We start from the raw sequence: 15,572 nt of genomic DNA on the forward strand, positions 1-15,572 counted from the left end.
TAACACCCACTCACTAACTCACTCACTCACTCTTCCATCCATGCGTCCACCCTAACAACCACTCACTCACTCACTCACTCACTCACCCTAACAACCACTCACTCACTCACTCATCGACTGCTCTGTGAGAGTTCCCACACAGGTAACCAAGTGTGTATTTAACATTTAAAGCGGTTGCATTGAAGTTCACGGACCGTGAAGGAAATGTTTGAAGATTGTCAGTCAATGTTTGCAATGTGAGACATGCAAAAGCAGTGATGCGAAGCACTTGGGAAAACAAAGAAAATATGGCAATAGGAATGAATGGAGCGCTTCACCCGATTATCAAAATCGATCTTTATCATCACCCTCTGAAAGGTTTAAGCTAATCATTTCTCCCAAATTCTGAATCATCTCATTCCACATTCAATACTCTATCAATGTTGTGGAGTCAACGTAATTGAAGCCATGACATTCACTAGCAGTCATTTATTGTAGATAACAGTTCCTAGACAACTAGTGATGCCAGAAGAAGCTATCCCAACAACTAATTGTAGTGGGAGTGATGTTTGAGTGATGTTCTCTGCCACTTTTGTGGGCCAGTGGTTATTGACAATAGTGGGTCATCAGTTATTGATGACAGTGTTGGTATCAGGGCCGGTGGATATAACACTGTACTACATGGGGTGGGGCTTGCTGGGCCAGCCACACCATTAAACCTTGCCTCTGTATTGTAATGATCTTTGTTTAATTGAATTGTAACCTAAATAAGCCCAAAGAGAGAGAGAGAAAGAGAGAGAGAGAGAGAGAGAGAGAGAGAGAATTGTAATATGAAAGAAAAGGGTGCACCTTCACTTCTTTTGAGCAGTATATTTCATTTCAACATCACAATCATATATCTTGAACTTAATAAATTAAACTGCGCCTACAGTATCAAACAAAAGAGAGAGAGCTTATTTACATTCTTTCAACATTTTGGTGGAATATTGCCTAGACATGTTTTTTTCAAGACAAGTTCAGAATGCTAGTGGAAACTTTATATCACTACTTCTCTGAGTTTGTAGCTAATCCTGCTTGAAGAGACAAAAAAGTTCTCTATGTTTACATATTCTGTCAGTTTTATTCAGTTCCAATTCATTGCAATCTTGAAGCATTGAGAACTGGTTCAGAATAATAGCCCCGACATGCTACTTGTCAATAAGGACAACCATCACTGGATGTTTACTTTTCCTCAGCACAATTTTGGATGAATTTCGAAGGGTGTATTGCCGAAGGGTGTATTGCGGAAGGGTGTATTGCCGAAGGGTGTATTGCCGAAGGGTGTATTGCCATTAAACAACACGCAAGTTAAGTGAGGTGAAATGAGGTTTAGCGTAGCGTCCAAGATTATTGCACTTATATAGCGACATGCATGCATGTGTGTGTGTGTGTGTGTGTGTGTGTGTGTGTGTGTGTGTGTGTGCGTCTGCTTGTACTACTCCAGACTGATGCCGATTTAAATTGCTAGCTCACTGAGATACCATGCCGCAGTTTAACATGAATACCCCACTCAGACACAGTATACTGACTCGGAGCCGACCAGTCCTTGTTTTAGCCCTTTAATGCCAATCGCCAGACAGGGTAACAACAAGTCCCATCTTTTAACATCTTGTTATGACATGGCCGGGAATCGAACCCCAGACCTTCCGCTCTCCGGACAGAGGCTCTTCCACTAGACCACGGAGGGGGTCTAACAACACAAAAAGAAACAAAGAAACCAAGTAGGTTGAGACGGGGAACTGAGAAGTGCTATGTGATAGTTGCAGCTCATTTGCCTGTGTCGGTGTTCAAGGTATCAAACCACAGTAACGAGGCTCTCATCTCTCATACATCTAATACCTAAACAGTTAATAAAAAACCCAGCATTGCTGTGCTTCACAAGTTGAGAGATTCGCGCCACAACCTGGCACCTCTGCCTTCAACACCACGTATTGATTGTGTATGTTACCTCAGCCAAAATCAAGCAGCCTGTCAGTTCAAAAGCTAAACAAATTAGTTAATTCACATATTCAGAAATTCCTTCCTAAAGAATTGCAATTTGGGCTATTTTATCAGGTCATCGGGTATAATGTAGAGAATGTGTCCATCTCACAAACCACTGGCTGAATTCCATCATTAATTGATCCTGAATCGGGAGCTATCGTACAGGGGATGTGTGGCTTGCATAGACAGACAGGCAGGCAGGCTTGGCACACTAGCTGGAAGGGTACTGGAGCGTAGTAGGATTCAGCATGGCAAGATACATGTATTAATCATCGCCAGTGTTTATGGGTAGACTTGAGGCAGTGTTCTCTGCTGCCTGGATGGATGATTGCCTTCAGATGCGGATCAGGATGCTGGAGTTTAACCTTGGAGTGATGATGTTTGCAGTGGCATAACTTTTGGTTGAGTTTTGGATATGTGACTTAATGTGGAAAGTTGAATTGATTCAATTTGAGTTCTGGATACCTCATGTGTATAGTGACTGTGAAAAGTTGAATTATTCAGTTTGTTGAGAACTGAGTTTAGGATATTGACCTGTATCATGACTGTGTACAGTTGAATTAATTCAGTTTGGCTGTGAACCGAGTTTGGGATACTGAACGATAGAACTACAGTGAAGTTGAAGTGTGTATTACTGGAAACCTGGGTCACTGCTGATGTTGTGAATGGATGCAAGCAGGTAGCAGATAGTGGAGTGCTTTTGACAGCAGACCAATGGGGGGCAAGCTGTCACGCTTGGCGGACATCGTCAACAAGAGGAGGAAGTCGGACTCCACTACAGGTGATTATCTTGACTGGCTCTAGTGGAACCTGGTTCATAGTTTTTGGATGCACTGATGTACTGAAAAGGATGACCCTCCCCTAATGTTTGTCCTATTTTTGTCCGTGTACATTTTTTTCATGACCTTCCCTGAAAAAACAAAATGCAAAAGCACTTTATATTTTTGGATAAACTGTACATTTTTTTCATGACACTCCCCAAATTTGTGTCTTTTTCTTGGTGAGGAGGCGGAGGAGGAGGGGGGAGGAGAAGGAGGATAACTATTCATTTGTATAGCGCTATTATCCAGTATAAAACTTCTGCTCAAAAGCGCTTTGAGTCTGAGTAATGTCATGATATATTGGTCAAATCTCTATAATTCATAGGCCTGCTCAAAAAGATGTGTTTTCAGTTTATTCTTAAAGGTTTGCAAGTTCCTGATTTGAGCGAATGTTCAAAGGTAGATTATTCCACAGATATGGATGGGCCTGCTGTTTGAAATGGTCTGTCACCAAAGAAGGACAAAAACTTTCAAAATTCACATCATCACGTCCCATTTAACACCATTTTTCAACCTTTCCTATTAGGGCTGGTACAAGTCCAAATTTACTATCGGGTATACTCAACCCCCTATTACCCAACCCTACCCAGGTACCCGCTGTAGGTCTCAAGAGTTGGGTAGAAAATGTCGGATTGGGAATAGTATTTCCGGAGCCAGGCAAAACGTATTGAGACAGATATACAAAATGATCTGGTCATGCATACACTGAAGTTGACTGAAGCTTTATCTTTATTCAAACATATGAAAGTCAGAATGAATGCGTGCATAGTCAGAAAGACATAGGAATGTTAGTGACGTGTAGTGTAACCATGGAATTTTAGGAAATTTTTCTCATTAAACAATATCAGGTGACTAACCATGGGTCCGGGTAGTCCCGTGGGTACCCGGGCCCTTCTCAGGACCCACCGGATCTGGGTACCCTCATAACCCAACCCAGCCCTAAATCCTATTGTTGTTTACACTCATTCATGCTGCTTAAATTACAAATCAGCAACATCACAATGTAAAACACTAACTAAAATAGCACCATTTTCAAGCCTTGGTTCCAACTCTTTGATCTTTGAGAACACTCCCACGTTATCCCTGTCTACAAGACTCTCGCATGGTGTAGTGTTATGTTGTCATGGCGTTTATCCGGGGAACAAAGAAATCACATGATATCACAGCTATATCCGAAAACTGGGGTCTTTCATTGAGGACGTGAATTATGGATCTTGATGTCACTCAACCTAACAACAAACCTGTTTGAATGGAAATAAGCGATCTGTTTACATGCCATCTACTTTAAGTGATAGTTCTCACCATAGCTTGCTTGTATATGACCTGTTGGACTGTGAAATCGAGTTATCTGAGAATCAATGGGAAGTCAAACTACTCATCTCCAGCCTGCATCTTCATCTATTTTGTGCAGAGACCAGGGCACACTTGCACAAAGCGATCTTAGCGCTACAACTATGGTAAGCCTATGTTAAAGTATAGGAGTTACGATCATCTTAGCGCTAAGATCGCTTTGTGCAAGCGGGCCCTGTTCCGATGTCATGACACAAATAGACAGAAAGTGATTTTTCACTCACAAATGCTGGTTTTAAAATTACGAATATGTTGAGTCAATATATCACATCGATAAGAGAAGGACATAAAAAGATTTTTTGATTTTTTTTGTTACAATCAGTATCTTCCCGAGGCAAGTGAGTTTGCTGACGTTAAAAGTCCAGTTTCCACCCTTACCACTAGGCTGGAATTTCTGGGCTCGATTGTAGCACCACCAGTGACTATCATGAGTTATGTCCCTTCTATGTCCCCACTACTGACTAATCAGATTCCACCTCTCACTTGCTTCAAACAAAATGGCAGCGCCCAGTCAAGACAATTTCATCGATAATAAAGATCTTTATTGTAATAAAACAGGTTTTACCTTGTGAATTGCATCAAATCACTTGAGCACCTTGATTATAAACATGAAAAGATTTGGAAAATAACTGTTGACGCCCAGTTGAGGGTACATATGCTCTGCAAATCCTGCAATTGAACGAATCGGCACAGTGGTTGCCATGTTGTTTGTAAACCGGATGTCGATTTTGATACAGGATTTTGATTGGACTATGCATAGACTTGTTAGTCCAGCCATATATTAATCCATAATTCCAGCCTAGTTCGGTAAGGGTGAAAACTGGACTTTTACTGTCAATTAACTCCCTTGTATCAGGAGGATGCCATTTGGTTACTAAATGCAGCATTCAGCAATATTACAGGTATGACAGTGGTCTGTAAGTAATCAGGTTGTCAGGCTTGGGGACTTGTTAGATTGTGTATCATCGTACATGGATTGTTGCTCATAATGTCAGTCACCAGATCAGCTGGTCCAGGCTCGGGTATTTACAAGATGCTGTCATTTAAGCAGGAACATTGCTGACTACAGTGTTAAACAACAAACAAGACACGAGGGTGAGATTTTATGTATCATCCAACATCATTCTTCTAACTTTTTCAATTTGAAGACAGTAATTAGCATTGTCTTCAGTGAAAAAAGTACTACTAACAGCTTCAGTTGCAGAGCCATTAGTGATGTCATTTGATTGTGACGTTATATCAACCAGTGACATCACAATGGTCTGCAAAGCATTGTGATGAAATTTCATTGCAGCGATATGCGATATCCTGTGGGAGCCAGCTTTGGATGATAAACTGACTTTGATGTATACCTGCTTGTATGGTTAGAAAATAATCCCTTAATTGTAGCCATGATTCATTCTGGAATATTGCTGATTGCAGCGTTACACAACAAACGAACCAAAGTGGTGTACATCTAAGCCCTCATCACATCAAGCTTTCCTCCAACAACATGCCGTGTGTGCCATAATGGCCCTGTCCTTAACGTGGCCTTGGACCAAACTTACGGACTCCAAGTGGCCCAGATGGTTGCTGTGCATCCTTTTGTTGATGAAGAACAGTTGGGGGTGGAGTTCAGGGGGACAGGGGAAATCCCAGCGACTACAATTGTGACCACAGTCACACTCTCCTGTCAAAGATCATTGGTTCGCCTCTGTAGAATACTTTGATAGATGTACTATAATCTTTTGAAGTTACATTAATGTGTATGATAGTTCTCAGTATTGGTGGAGGAATCGAAAGGTTTGAAAATTTGATGCCAGTTGTACGTTGTCTCCTTCATCTCATAACTTCATTACTGATGAGGATCTCTTTGATGTGTCGAGTTAGATATATCGTAAATAATTTATGGGAGCCATAGATTTGTGGTGTCTTCCCAGGCCCATGATCTACTGGCTTAGAGTCAAGATGGGGCATGTTGTAGACGTGTTCCGGAGGGGTGTACATGCACACGATGCTGTCGTTACAGTCTGTGCTAAAAACTGCTACCTGCAATATTGATCTAAGCATCCTTTTCAGTTGATGGTAGTGTTATTGTAAGGACTCTTATTACCTGAGCTTACTGGACTGGAAAGAATTTAACTAGACTCTGGCTTCAGGGGCAGTTGGAGAGCCTAGTGGTTAAAGCGTTTGCTCGTCACACTGAAGACCCAGGTTCGATTCCCGACATGGGTACAATGTGTGAAGCCCATTTCTGGTGTCCCCCGCCGTGATATTGCTGGAATATTGCTAAAAACGTACTCACTCACTCACTCACTCACTCACTCACTCACTCTGGCTTCAGACTAGTGGTTTTAGTCATAGTCTGTAGTAATTAATGGCACATGGTATGTGACCCTGTAGTTTTTGGTAACACACAGGTATATGATGCTGTAGTAATTAGTACATAGAGGTACATGATACTGTAGTTATTGGTGACAAGCCTGTCACCACCATAAAATGATCAACCAAACACTTTCCTACTCAACAATTTATAGGCCCTTGTCATTGTCCTATCAGTGAAATTACTGGGGGTCCTGGGTCTCTGAGTGAGTGAGTATTGTTTTACGCGGCTTATAGCAATATTCCAGCAATGTCACAGCTGAGTACACAGTGAGGGACTTCACACAATGTACCCATGTCGGGTCGAACCCAGGTCTTCGGTGTGAAGAGAGAGCACTTTAACCACTAGGCTACCCAACCTTCCCCCTGGGTCTTTAAGGTTTTATCCAATGGTATTTGGATCTTGAGACCCTGTAATCTTGAACCTGCAACAGAAGGGCAACGACACAGACCCACTTCTTTATGTATGTCTGTCCAGTGTCTGTTAGAAGATTGCCACTGCGACCACAATGCCCCTCCCCCACCAGGCCCTGTAACATCTCCACCAGGCCCTGTAACATTTCAACCAGCCCTGTAACATCTCCACCAGGCCCTGTAACATCTCCATCAGGCCCTGTAACATCTCCACCAGGCCCTGTAACATCTCCATCAGGCCCTGTAACATCTCCATCAGGCCCTGTAACATCTCCACCAGGCCCTGTAACATCTCCATCAGGCCTTGTAACATCTCTATCAGGACTTGTAACATCTCCACCAGGCCTTGTAACATCTAGATCAGGCCCTGTAACATATCCACCAGGCCCTGTAACATTTCAACCAGCCCTGTAACATCTCCACCAAGCCCTGTAACATCTCCACCAGGCCCTGTAACATCTCCACCTGGCCCTGTAACATCTCCATCAGGCCCTGTAACATCTCCACCTGGCCCTGTAACATCTCCACCTCGCCCTGTAACATCTCCATCAGGCCCTGTAACATCTCCACCTGGCCCTGTAACATCTCCACCAGGCCCTGTAACATCTCCACCAGGCCCTGTAACATCTCTACCAGGCCCTGTAACATCTCCACCTGGCCCTGTAACATCTCCACCAGGCCCTGTAACATCTCCATCAGGCCCTGTAACATCTCCACCAGGCCCTGTAACATTTCAACCAGCCCTGTAACATCTCCACCAAGCCCTGTAACATCTCCACCAGGCCCTGTAACATCTAGATCAGGCCCTGTAACGTCTCCATCAGGCCCTGTAACGTCTCCATCAGGCCCTGTAACATCTCCACCAGGCCCTGTAACATCTAGATCAGGCCCTGTAACATCTAGATCAGGCCCTGTAACATCTCCATCAGGCCTTGTAACATCTCCTCCAGGCCCTGTAACATCTAGATCAGGCCCTGTAACATTTCCATCAGGCCGTGTAACATCTCTATCAGGACTTGTAACATCTCCACCAGGCTTTGTAACATCTAGATCAGGCCCTGTAACATCTCCACCAGGCCCTGTAACATCTAGATCAGGCCCTGTAACATCTCCATCAGGCCTTGTAACATATCCACCATGCCTTGTAACATCTCCACAGGCCTTGTAACATCTAGATCAGGCCCTGTAACATCTCCATCAGGCCTTGTAACATTTCCACCAGCCCTGTAACATCTCCACCAGGCCCTGTAACATCTCTATCAGGCCCTGTAACATCTCCATCAGGCCCTGTAACATCTCCATCGGGCCCTGTAACATCTCCACCATGCCGTGTAACATCTAGATCAGGCCCTGTAACATCTCCATCAGGCCTCGTAACATCTCCACCAGGCCCTGTAACATCTAGATCAGGCCCTGTAACATCTCCATCAGGCCTTGTAACATCTAGATCAGGCCCTGTAACATCTCCATCAGGCCTTGTAACATTCATACCAGCCCTGTAACATCTCCATCAGACCCTGTAACATCTCCATCAGGCCCTGTAACATCTAGATCAGGCCCTGTAACATCTAGATCAGGCCCTGTAACATCTCCATCAGGCCTTGTAACATCTCCACCAGGCCCTGTAACATCAAGATCAGGCCCTGTAACATCTCCATCAGGCCCTGTAACATCTCCATCAGGCCTTGTAACATCTCCACCAGGTCTTGTAACATCTAGATCAGGCCCTGTAACATCTCCATCAGGTCTTGTAACATCTCCACCAGGCCCTTTAACATCTCCATCAGACCTTGTAACATCTCCACCAGGCCCTGTAACATCTCCATCAGACCTTGTAACATCTCCACCAGGCCCTGTAACATCTCCACCAGGCCCTGTAACATCTCCATCAGGCCCTGTAACATCTCCATCAGGCCCTGTAACATCTCCACCAGGCCCTGTTACATCTCCATCAGGCCCTGTAACATCTCCATCAGGCCCTGTAACATCTCCATCAGGCCCTGTAACATCTCCATCAGGCCCTGTAACATCTCCACCAGGCCCTGTAACATCTCCATCAGGCCCTGTAACATCTCCATCAGGCCCTGTAACATCTCCACCAGGCCCTGTTACATCTAGATCAGGCCCTGTAACATCTCCACCAGGCCCTGTTACATCTCCACTAGGCCTATTAACATCTCCAGCAGGTCCTGTAACATCTCCACATGCTCTTGTGTGTATCCTGCTCAGTGTCACTTGAATAAATTATCCTTGGTTTACTTGCCTCTGTTAATCCGTGAAATGATTTGTCCTGGTACGGCAGAGTAATATCATTAGTGAATGGTAGATGTATAGTGCTGACATTCCCAAGGGAGACTACTCTCCCACTTAGCCAAGTCATTCCATCTAACTAAGTAGCAGTACAAAAACTATAGCCTAGTCAGCCAATCACGGGCCAGCATTGGGCATTCAGTGTCTGTTCCGGGATTGTGCGATCTTACACGCCATACATAAGATAAGACAACACTTTCACACACACTTAGTCCTCTTTGTCGCTGTCAGGGGCGTTCGGGTAGCCTGGTGGTTAAAGCATTCACCCGTCATGCCGAAGACCCAGGTTTGAATCCCCACATGGGCACAGTGTGTGAAGCCCATTTCTGATGTCCCCAGCTGTAATGTTGCTGGAATATTGCTACAAGCGGTGTAAAACCTCACTCACTCACTCACATAAGGACATAAGGCTACACCAACAGGTGGGGGTTTGTCTTGTGGCTAACAGCCCCATCCTTTAAAAACTAAATCATTACAGAAAATTTTGGAATTTGGTTTAGATTTAAGAAAAACTGATAGATCTAAAATACAGTAACAAATACAGGTTCACATGACATGTTACACGCATGAACGACCATTCAACAACGACAGCACCACGCATTAAAAATATATCATTTGAGCAATAATAGATGAAAAGCTACTTGTGAATAAAAAATGTATGACTTCTTTTCAGTATAGCAGCATTATTTACCAAAAACAAGATTAAAGGGTTAATTCTTACGTTACAATGATAAAAAATCAATAGGAGATTGAAAGACAAATGATGGCTAGAAGTGTACAACTTGTTAATATTGTGGCCATATTGAACAGAAACATGAGTTTCAAACGAGTGCTTAAGATATTAACATAGATTGTTTATAAGACAAATACTGGTGGGAATAAAAGATGTACAAGCCCTAATTGTTTTTTGGTGTGAATATTTATTATCCATTTAATGATTATGCTTGTTCTTGTCTCAAACTTTTCTCTTTGAAAAACTCCCATGAAAGTAGCGAACAGCATCAACCATGTTCCAGATTAGGTGAAAGATAAAAGCTGGCCAACAGCTTGTGTTGAAATTCAAATACAACAATTGATCTGCTCATACTTTTCGTTGTATTCATATCCCAGATTGCCTGTGCTGCCATGTATTTTATGTCAAACACACCATTATTTTCAATTCGTTTGAACAAACATCTTTTGTCAAGATTACTTGCAAATCATTTTTATTTATAAAGGCTTTTTTGTGAATTTTAATTTCGAGATGGATATGAATAGTTTTGTAGAATTCTTTTCCGCAAGGAGTGAAATCAATTCCAGTTGTTGTAGATGGCCCGAAATTGTTACAGGCGTGTGTTGTGTGTTCGTCTACCTCGCCTTTCCTGTAATTCCCTACGGGCGGAAAGTAATTGTTCCCTCACAGAACGTGAAGCTGTAACTGAATTACTGTGTTTGGCCTGCAGATTGTCACTCTGTGTAATAAAGAGGGTTCCCTCACAGTTATGCGTGTATCTCTACCAGGACTTAATGTGTATATGTATTACTTTCCGCCCGTTTATGTATAAAGTATTTTCCAAGGCTACAGCTTAAGCTTGCATCACAGTGAGAGAATTTATGAATTTGCCTTTTGCCACAAAGATTAAAATGTTTCTGGTAACGTATTTCTTGATGCTTTTGTTTGTTCGTTTGTTGTTTAACACACCCAAATTCCAGGAACTGTGACAATGCACACATTTCTTATTGTCGTACACTTGACTGGCATATAGGAACAATAGACTGAATCATATTCGGGCCATTAGGATTAGCCATGGATAAAGTTATTGTGTTTTATATAAGTGTATACTGACAGTGTTTTACTACAGGCTTAATGAGCTGAGTTAAACCCTGCTTTTGAAGTGTATTTTACATGACAAGGGGTAGAAACTAACAGTTTTTGTCCACTTGTCCTTATAATGATAACATGTAGCAAAACCCTTAAAAAGGGCACATTTCTACTGGTCCTTATGATATCTTTACCATTGGGCAGTTTGGCAAGGACTATAGGACTAGTGCCAATTTCTAACGCTGTGTCAGACCATGTGTTGGTGGGAAGTGGGAAGGATGCAGATATTTTACATTTGTGGTGAAACCCATGAAGACTGGCACCGTTCATGGGGACAAAGGATTTCTATAGAGACAAATTTGGTATTTTGAACCCTCTAGATCCTGGTACAGATTGTGGCAAGGGAGGTAACTTGCTGTCCGCAGGCTATAGGACACGTTAGCCATAGTAGTGGGATGATACACTGATGCAGCATTGGATCACTCTTTTAACCCCTCGATACAACTATCACTCAATATCGAATCTTACCTTTAATATTTGCTGTGATAGTTTAGTTTAGGGGTCGTGATACGTATCAGATTGTGAGCTAGGTATCGCATAGTTGGTGTATCGTCCCAGCTCTGATAAATGGTGCATCTCAATAACTTGTTACAGACTTCAGACCAGTGGTTTAGGATGCAAACTTTCAGTCATGTCCAGGTATACATGAGTGAGTGAGTGAGTTTCATTTTACGCCGCTTTTAGCAATATTCCAGCAATATCACGGCGGGGGACACCAGAAATGGGCTTCAACCATTGTACCCATGTCGGGAATCGAACCCGGGTCTTCGGCGTGATGAGCGAACGCTTTAACCATTAGGCTACCTGACCGCCCCCCAGGTATACATGAGAGAGGTGTGGTCAGTAAACACTCCAGCGCTAAATTTGACGTGGTTCAGACATTGGTATGATGGGGCGAGGGTGGCCCTGTCGTCTTAGGTGCTGCAATTAGCTGTGTAGAGTTGTGTCCCTTGTGCACGCCTCAAACCTTGAATTGTGGGTTTGAATCGCAGTTTGCCTCGAATATGTTTCTATATTTGTCAGCACCAAACCAAAGAAGTAGACATCTGAAACTCCCTGATATAACCGAAATACTGTTCAAAGCAGTGTTAATCCCACCTCACTCAATATAAGTGAGTATGGTTATACGCCAGTTTTAGCAATATTCCAGCAATATCACGGTAGGGGACACAAGAAATGGGCTTCACACATTGCACCCATTTTGGGAATCGAACCCGGGTCTTCGGCGTGACAAGTGAACACTTTAACCTCTGGGCTACCCGTCCGCCCCACTCAATATGACATATCTATGATATCAAATGATATTTTGTTTTACCTACCACTATTTTTCTATGTGAAGAGCGCTCTATGGACCTATATTCTCTAAAGTGATGGTTTTAAATGTTCATGGATTAGAAGTGGTGGGAATTGATTGTAAAGAAAACCAATTCTTAAAATTGAGTTCTGAAACCATCCCCATAAACTTGTTGAGGAATGATTCCAGAAGCTGGTATCCTACAATTGATATTTGCTAATTCCTAAAATGGTGCCCTAACTCGCTTCTTCAAAATTAATTCGGAAGACTCATTCCTGAAACCCAGGATTCAGCTCGTCTCAATCTGATATTGCTCAAGAAAACTATAATCTGAAGATACTATGTCTCTCGTCTGTCTGAAGCAAGACTCCAATCACTGTCCCTTCGTGATGTAATTTCAACACAGGCCACCGGGGTGTTTGCGCTGCCCAGTCGAGTCTGTGAACAATCAATGGTCAAGAAGGTTCAGGACCCATCTCTGATCGGCATTCAATAATATCGTCATTCGGAGGCCACTTTTTTGGCATTACAAGATTTAATGAAGTGTCAGTTTGTGCCAACTATTAGTTACATGCACCATTGTGAGGACTGCGTCTGTGTTGTGTGAGGGGATCTACTGCAGACTGTCCAAGCACTAACTGAGATGAGGTCGCCGTGGCGGAACAATAATCGTAGATGTGGGTCTTGTAGGTGCATGCTTTGAGTAACAGCTCTCTGCCACATTGTAATCCGAGTGTTTAAGAGCCTGGGCCAAAGCCAAATAACCAATTCCGGACAATAATGGTATTGGTTTTAGCTGAAATTTTATTTTGTACAAATTGGATTTTGGTCTCACGTGCTTAGGTTTCTTTGTAATGACTTTCTGGTGCTTGTATGGTTACAAGGCAGTTGGGTCATTTCTTATTACAACATTCAAGGCCTTTCAAGCTTTCAGAAAATTTTATGGTAAACATTTGGAGGACATTTCCAAATTTGACGCATCAGTGCCAAAAATGATGTTCGGTGCAATTCCCTATGTTAACTTAGACCATATGTTCCCGTGTTACTTCAGGTGAACAATTGACTTGCCTTTGCATGTGTTTGTGACAGGTGACAACAGTGGGGCAGGATACGCTTACCTTTTTCGCAAACACATGGTGTCATCACTATTTGATAGTGATTCATAAACACATACTCACGATAAAAAGTCGGAATCGTACAATTGAGGTTTTTTCGTGATTAAGGGAAGGGTTTTGTCGCTGTTATTATTGTAAAGGCAGTTTGGTTGTGTGTAAACTGATCATTTGTTGTATCAAAGGCCTGAGTTTTGATTTCACACATGGTCACTCAGGGTTCATACAGGCTTGAAAAAGCCTTGATTTAAGTGTTCGCTCTTCAATGTGAAGGCCTGGATTGTGACCCCCACAGCCGTACATTGTGTGAAGCCCAGTTTTCTGTCAACCCCAGTGATACTGCTAGAATATTGTTGATGAGTGAGTGAGTATGGTTTTACGCTACCTTTAGCAATACTCCAGCAATATCATGGTAGGGGACACCAGAAATGGGCTTCACACATTGTACCCATGAAGGGAATCAAACCGGGGCCTTCGGTGTGACTAGTGAAAGCTTTAACCACAAGGCTACACCTCTGCTGCTGAATATTGCTAAAGCAATGTCAAACCATACTGTTTTTATGGGTTTCTGATGCAGTGTTGAACAATATGTGCTCTATCACGTCCTTATGCTTCTTGTTGGGATTGCTTTGAGTGCAGTCTGTGCCAAAAGCATTTGAGTCCACAATCCCCATTTATAACATTGTTAGAAATTACTTCTAATTTCATGTGACCGCCAAAAAGATCCGTCACACAGTTCTCGAATATTTCTAGTCCACAAGAGTTATAATTTGGCTGATCCATGTTAGAATTGGTCTTAAACAACCATGTTTGTCCCCTGTGAAGTTCTAGGTTAGAATTGGTCTTAAACAACCATGCTTGTCCCCTGTGAAGTTCTAGGTTAGAATTGGTCTTAAACAACCATGCTTGTCCCCTGTGAAGTTCTAGGTTAGAATTGGTCTTAAACAACCATGCTTGTCCCCTGTGAAGTTCTAGGTTAGAATTGGTCTTAAATAACCATGCTTGTCCCCTGTGAAGTTCTAGGTTAGAATTGGTCTTAAACAACCATGCTTGTCCCCTGTGAAGTTCCGTGTTAGAATTGGTCTTAAATTCGCTGTGCAGAGTTGCATCCCTTGGGCACGCCAGAAACCTATGATTCTGGGTTCGAATCCCGGTTCCCCCCGATTTTGTTTCTAGATTTGTCAGCACCATACCCGTGCTTTTGGGTTTTATGCATGTCATTGCTTCCCAATTGCGTAGATCAATGCTCATGGTGTCAATCACTGGATTGTCTGGTCCAGATTTGATTATTTACAGGCCGCCGTCCTATTGCTGAGTGCGGCGTTAAACAACAAACAAACAAAGCACAGCTATCGTGTCTCATCTCAAAACAAACAAACATATTGTTTTATGTCAGAACTAGGTTGCCTACCTCTTATTGATTTGATATATTAACTCAAAGTTTTAAAACGTTAATTTATAAGTGAAAAATCATTTTCTGTCTTTTTCTGTCGTTACTTAAGAAGAGGGCTCGGGAGTGCAGCATTAAACAACACACAAACAGCTCACACGGAGCCAGAACAGCACTCTGATTGATGCAACGCTCTTCAGTAAGATATCCGACATGTTCGCAAATCTATGAACTAGTAACATTATTTCCAATCTACTCAATAATCAAATTAGAATTTGATTCTGAAATTCCTCAAATTGCTCTAACCACGTTCCAAGACAGTACATCAACCGACACCGAGAACCTCCATGGCTTTAACTGGAATTTCATTTTCAAATGGCCTCCAACAATTGATTCTAACCCAGAAACATTGAGATCTTCATGAGGATGTGAGAAAAAAAACATTCAGAACATCCATGGAGTTTGAGTTAATCATGTTTGTGAGATTAATATTGAAACACCAAGTCCAACATGTTCACACAAATGCTGCATGCAGACATGGAACTTTTTCGTCTCGATTAAATCTTTCGCCTTCATTTGTCATATCAGATCCTCTTCTCCTTCTTGTTCATTTGTTTAGCATCTTCAGTCGACCTGAAACGGTAACAGAATTGATTAA

At 42.5% G+C, this 15,572-nt stretch overlaps 1 protein-coding gene across 7 annotated transcripts in view; it reads left to right on the forward strand.

The window, feature by feature from the left end:
• LOC139458289 (DNA ligase 1-like) overlaps positions 1-15,572 on the forward strand; it is a 284,089-nt gene that overhangs the window by 176,274 nt on the left and 92,243 nt on the right. Inside the window, exon 1 of one of the 7 annotated variants that reach the window (XM_071239670.1) lies at positions 2,205-2,782. The exons of the other annotated variants lie outside the window; for them this stretch is intronic. Within the exon in view, the coding sequence (XP_071095771.1) occupies positions 2,716-2,782 (67 nt within the window). The 5' untranslated portion in view covers positions 2,205-2,715. Of the gene's footprint in view, positions 1-2,204; positions 2,783-15,572 lie in introns of those variants that run through there. 7 annotated transcript variants of the gene reach the window in all.

The sequence above is a fragment of the Haliotis cracherodii genome, unplaced genomic scaffold, assembly GCF_022045235.1.
Source record: "Haliotis cracherodii isolate W230 unplaced genomic scaffold, xgHalCrac1.p SCAF_12, whole genome shotgun sequence".
In the NCBI taxonomy this organism is placed as follows: Eukaryota; Metazoa; Mollusca; class Gastropoda; order Lepetellida; family Haliotidae; genus Haliotis; species Haliotis cracherodii.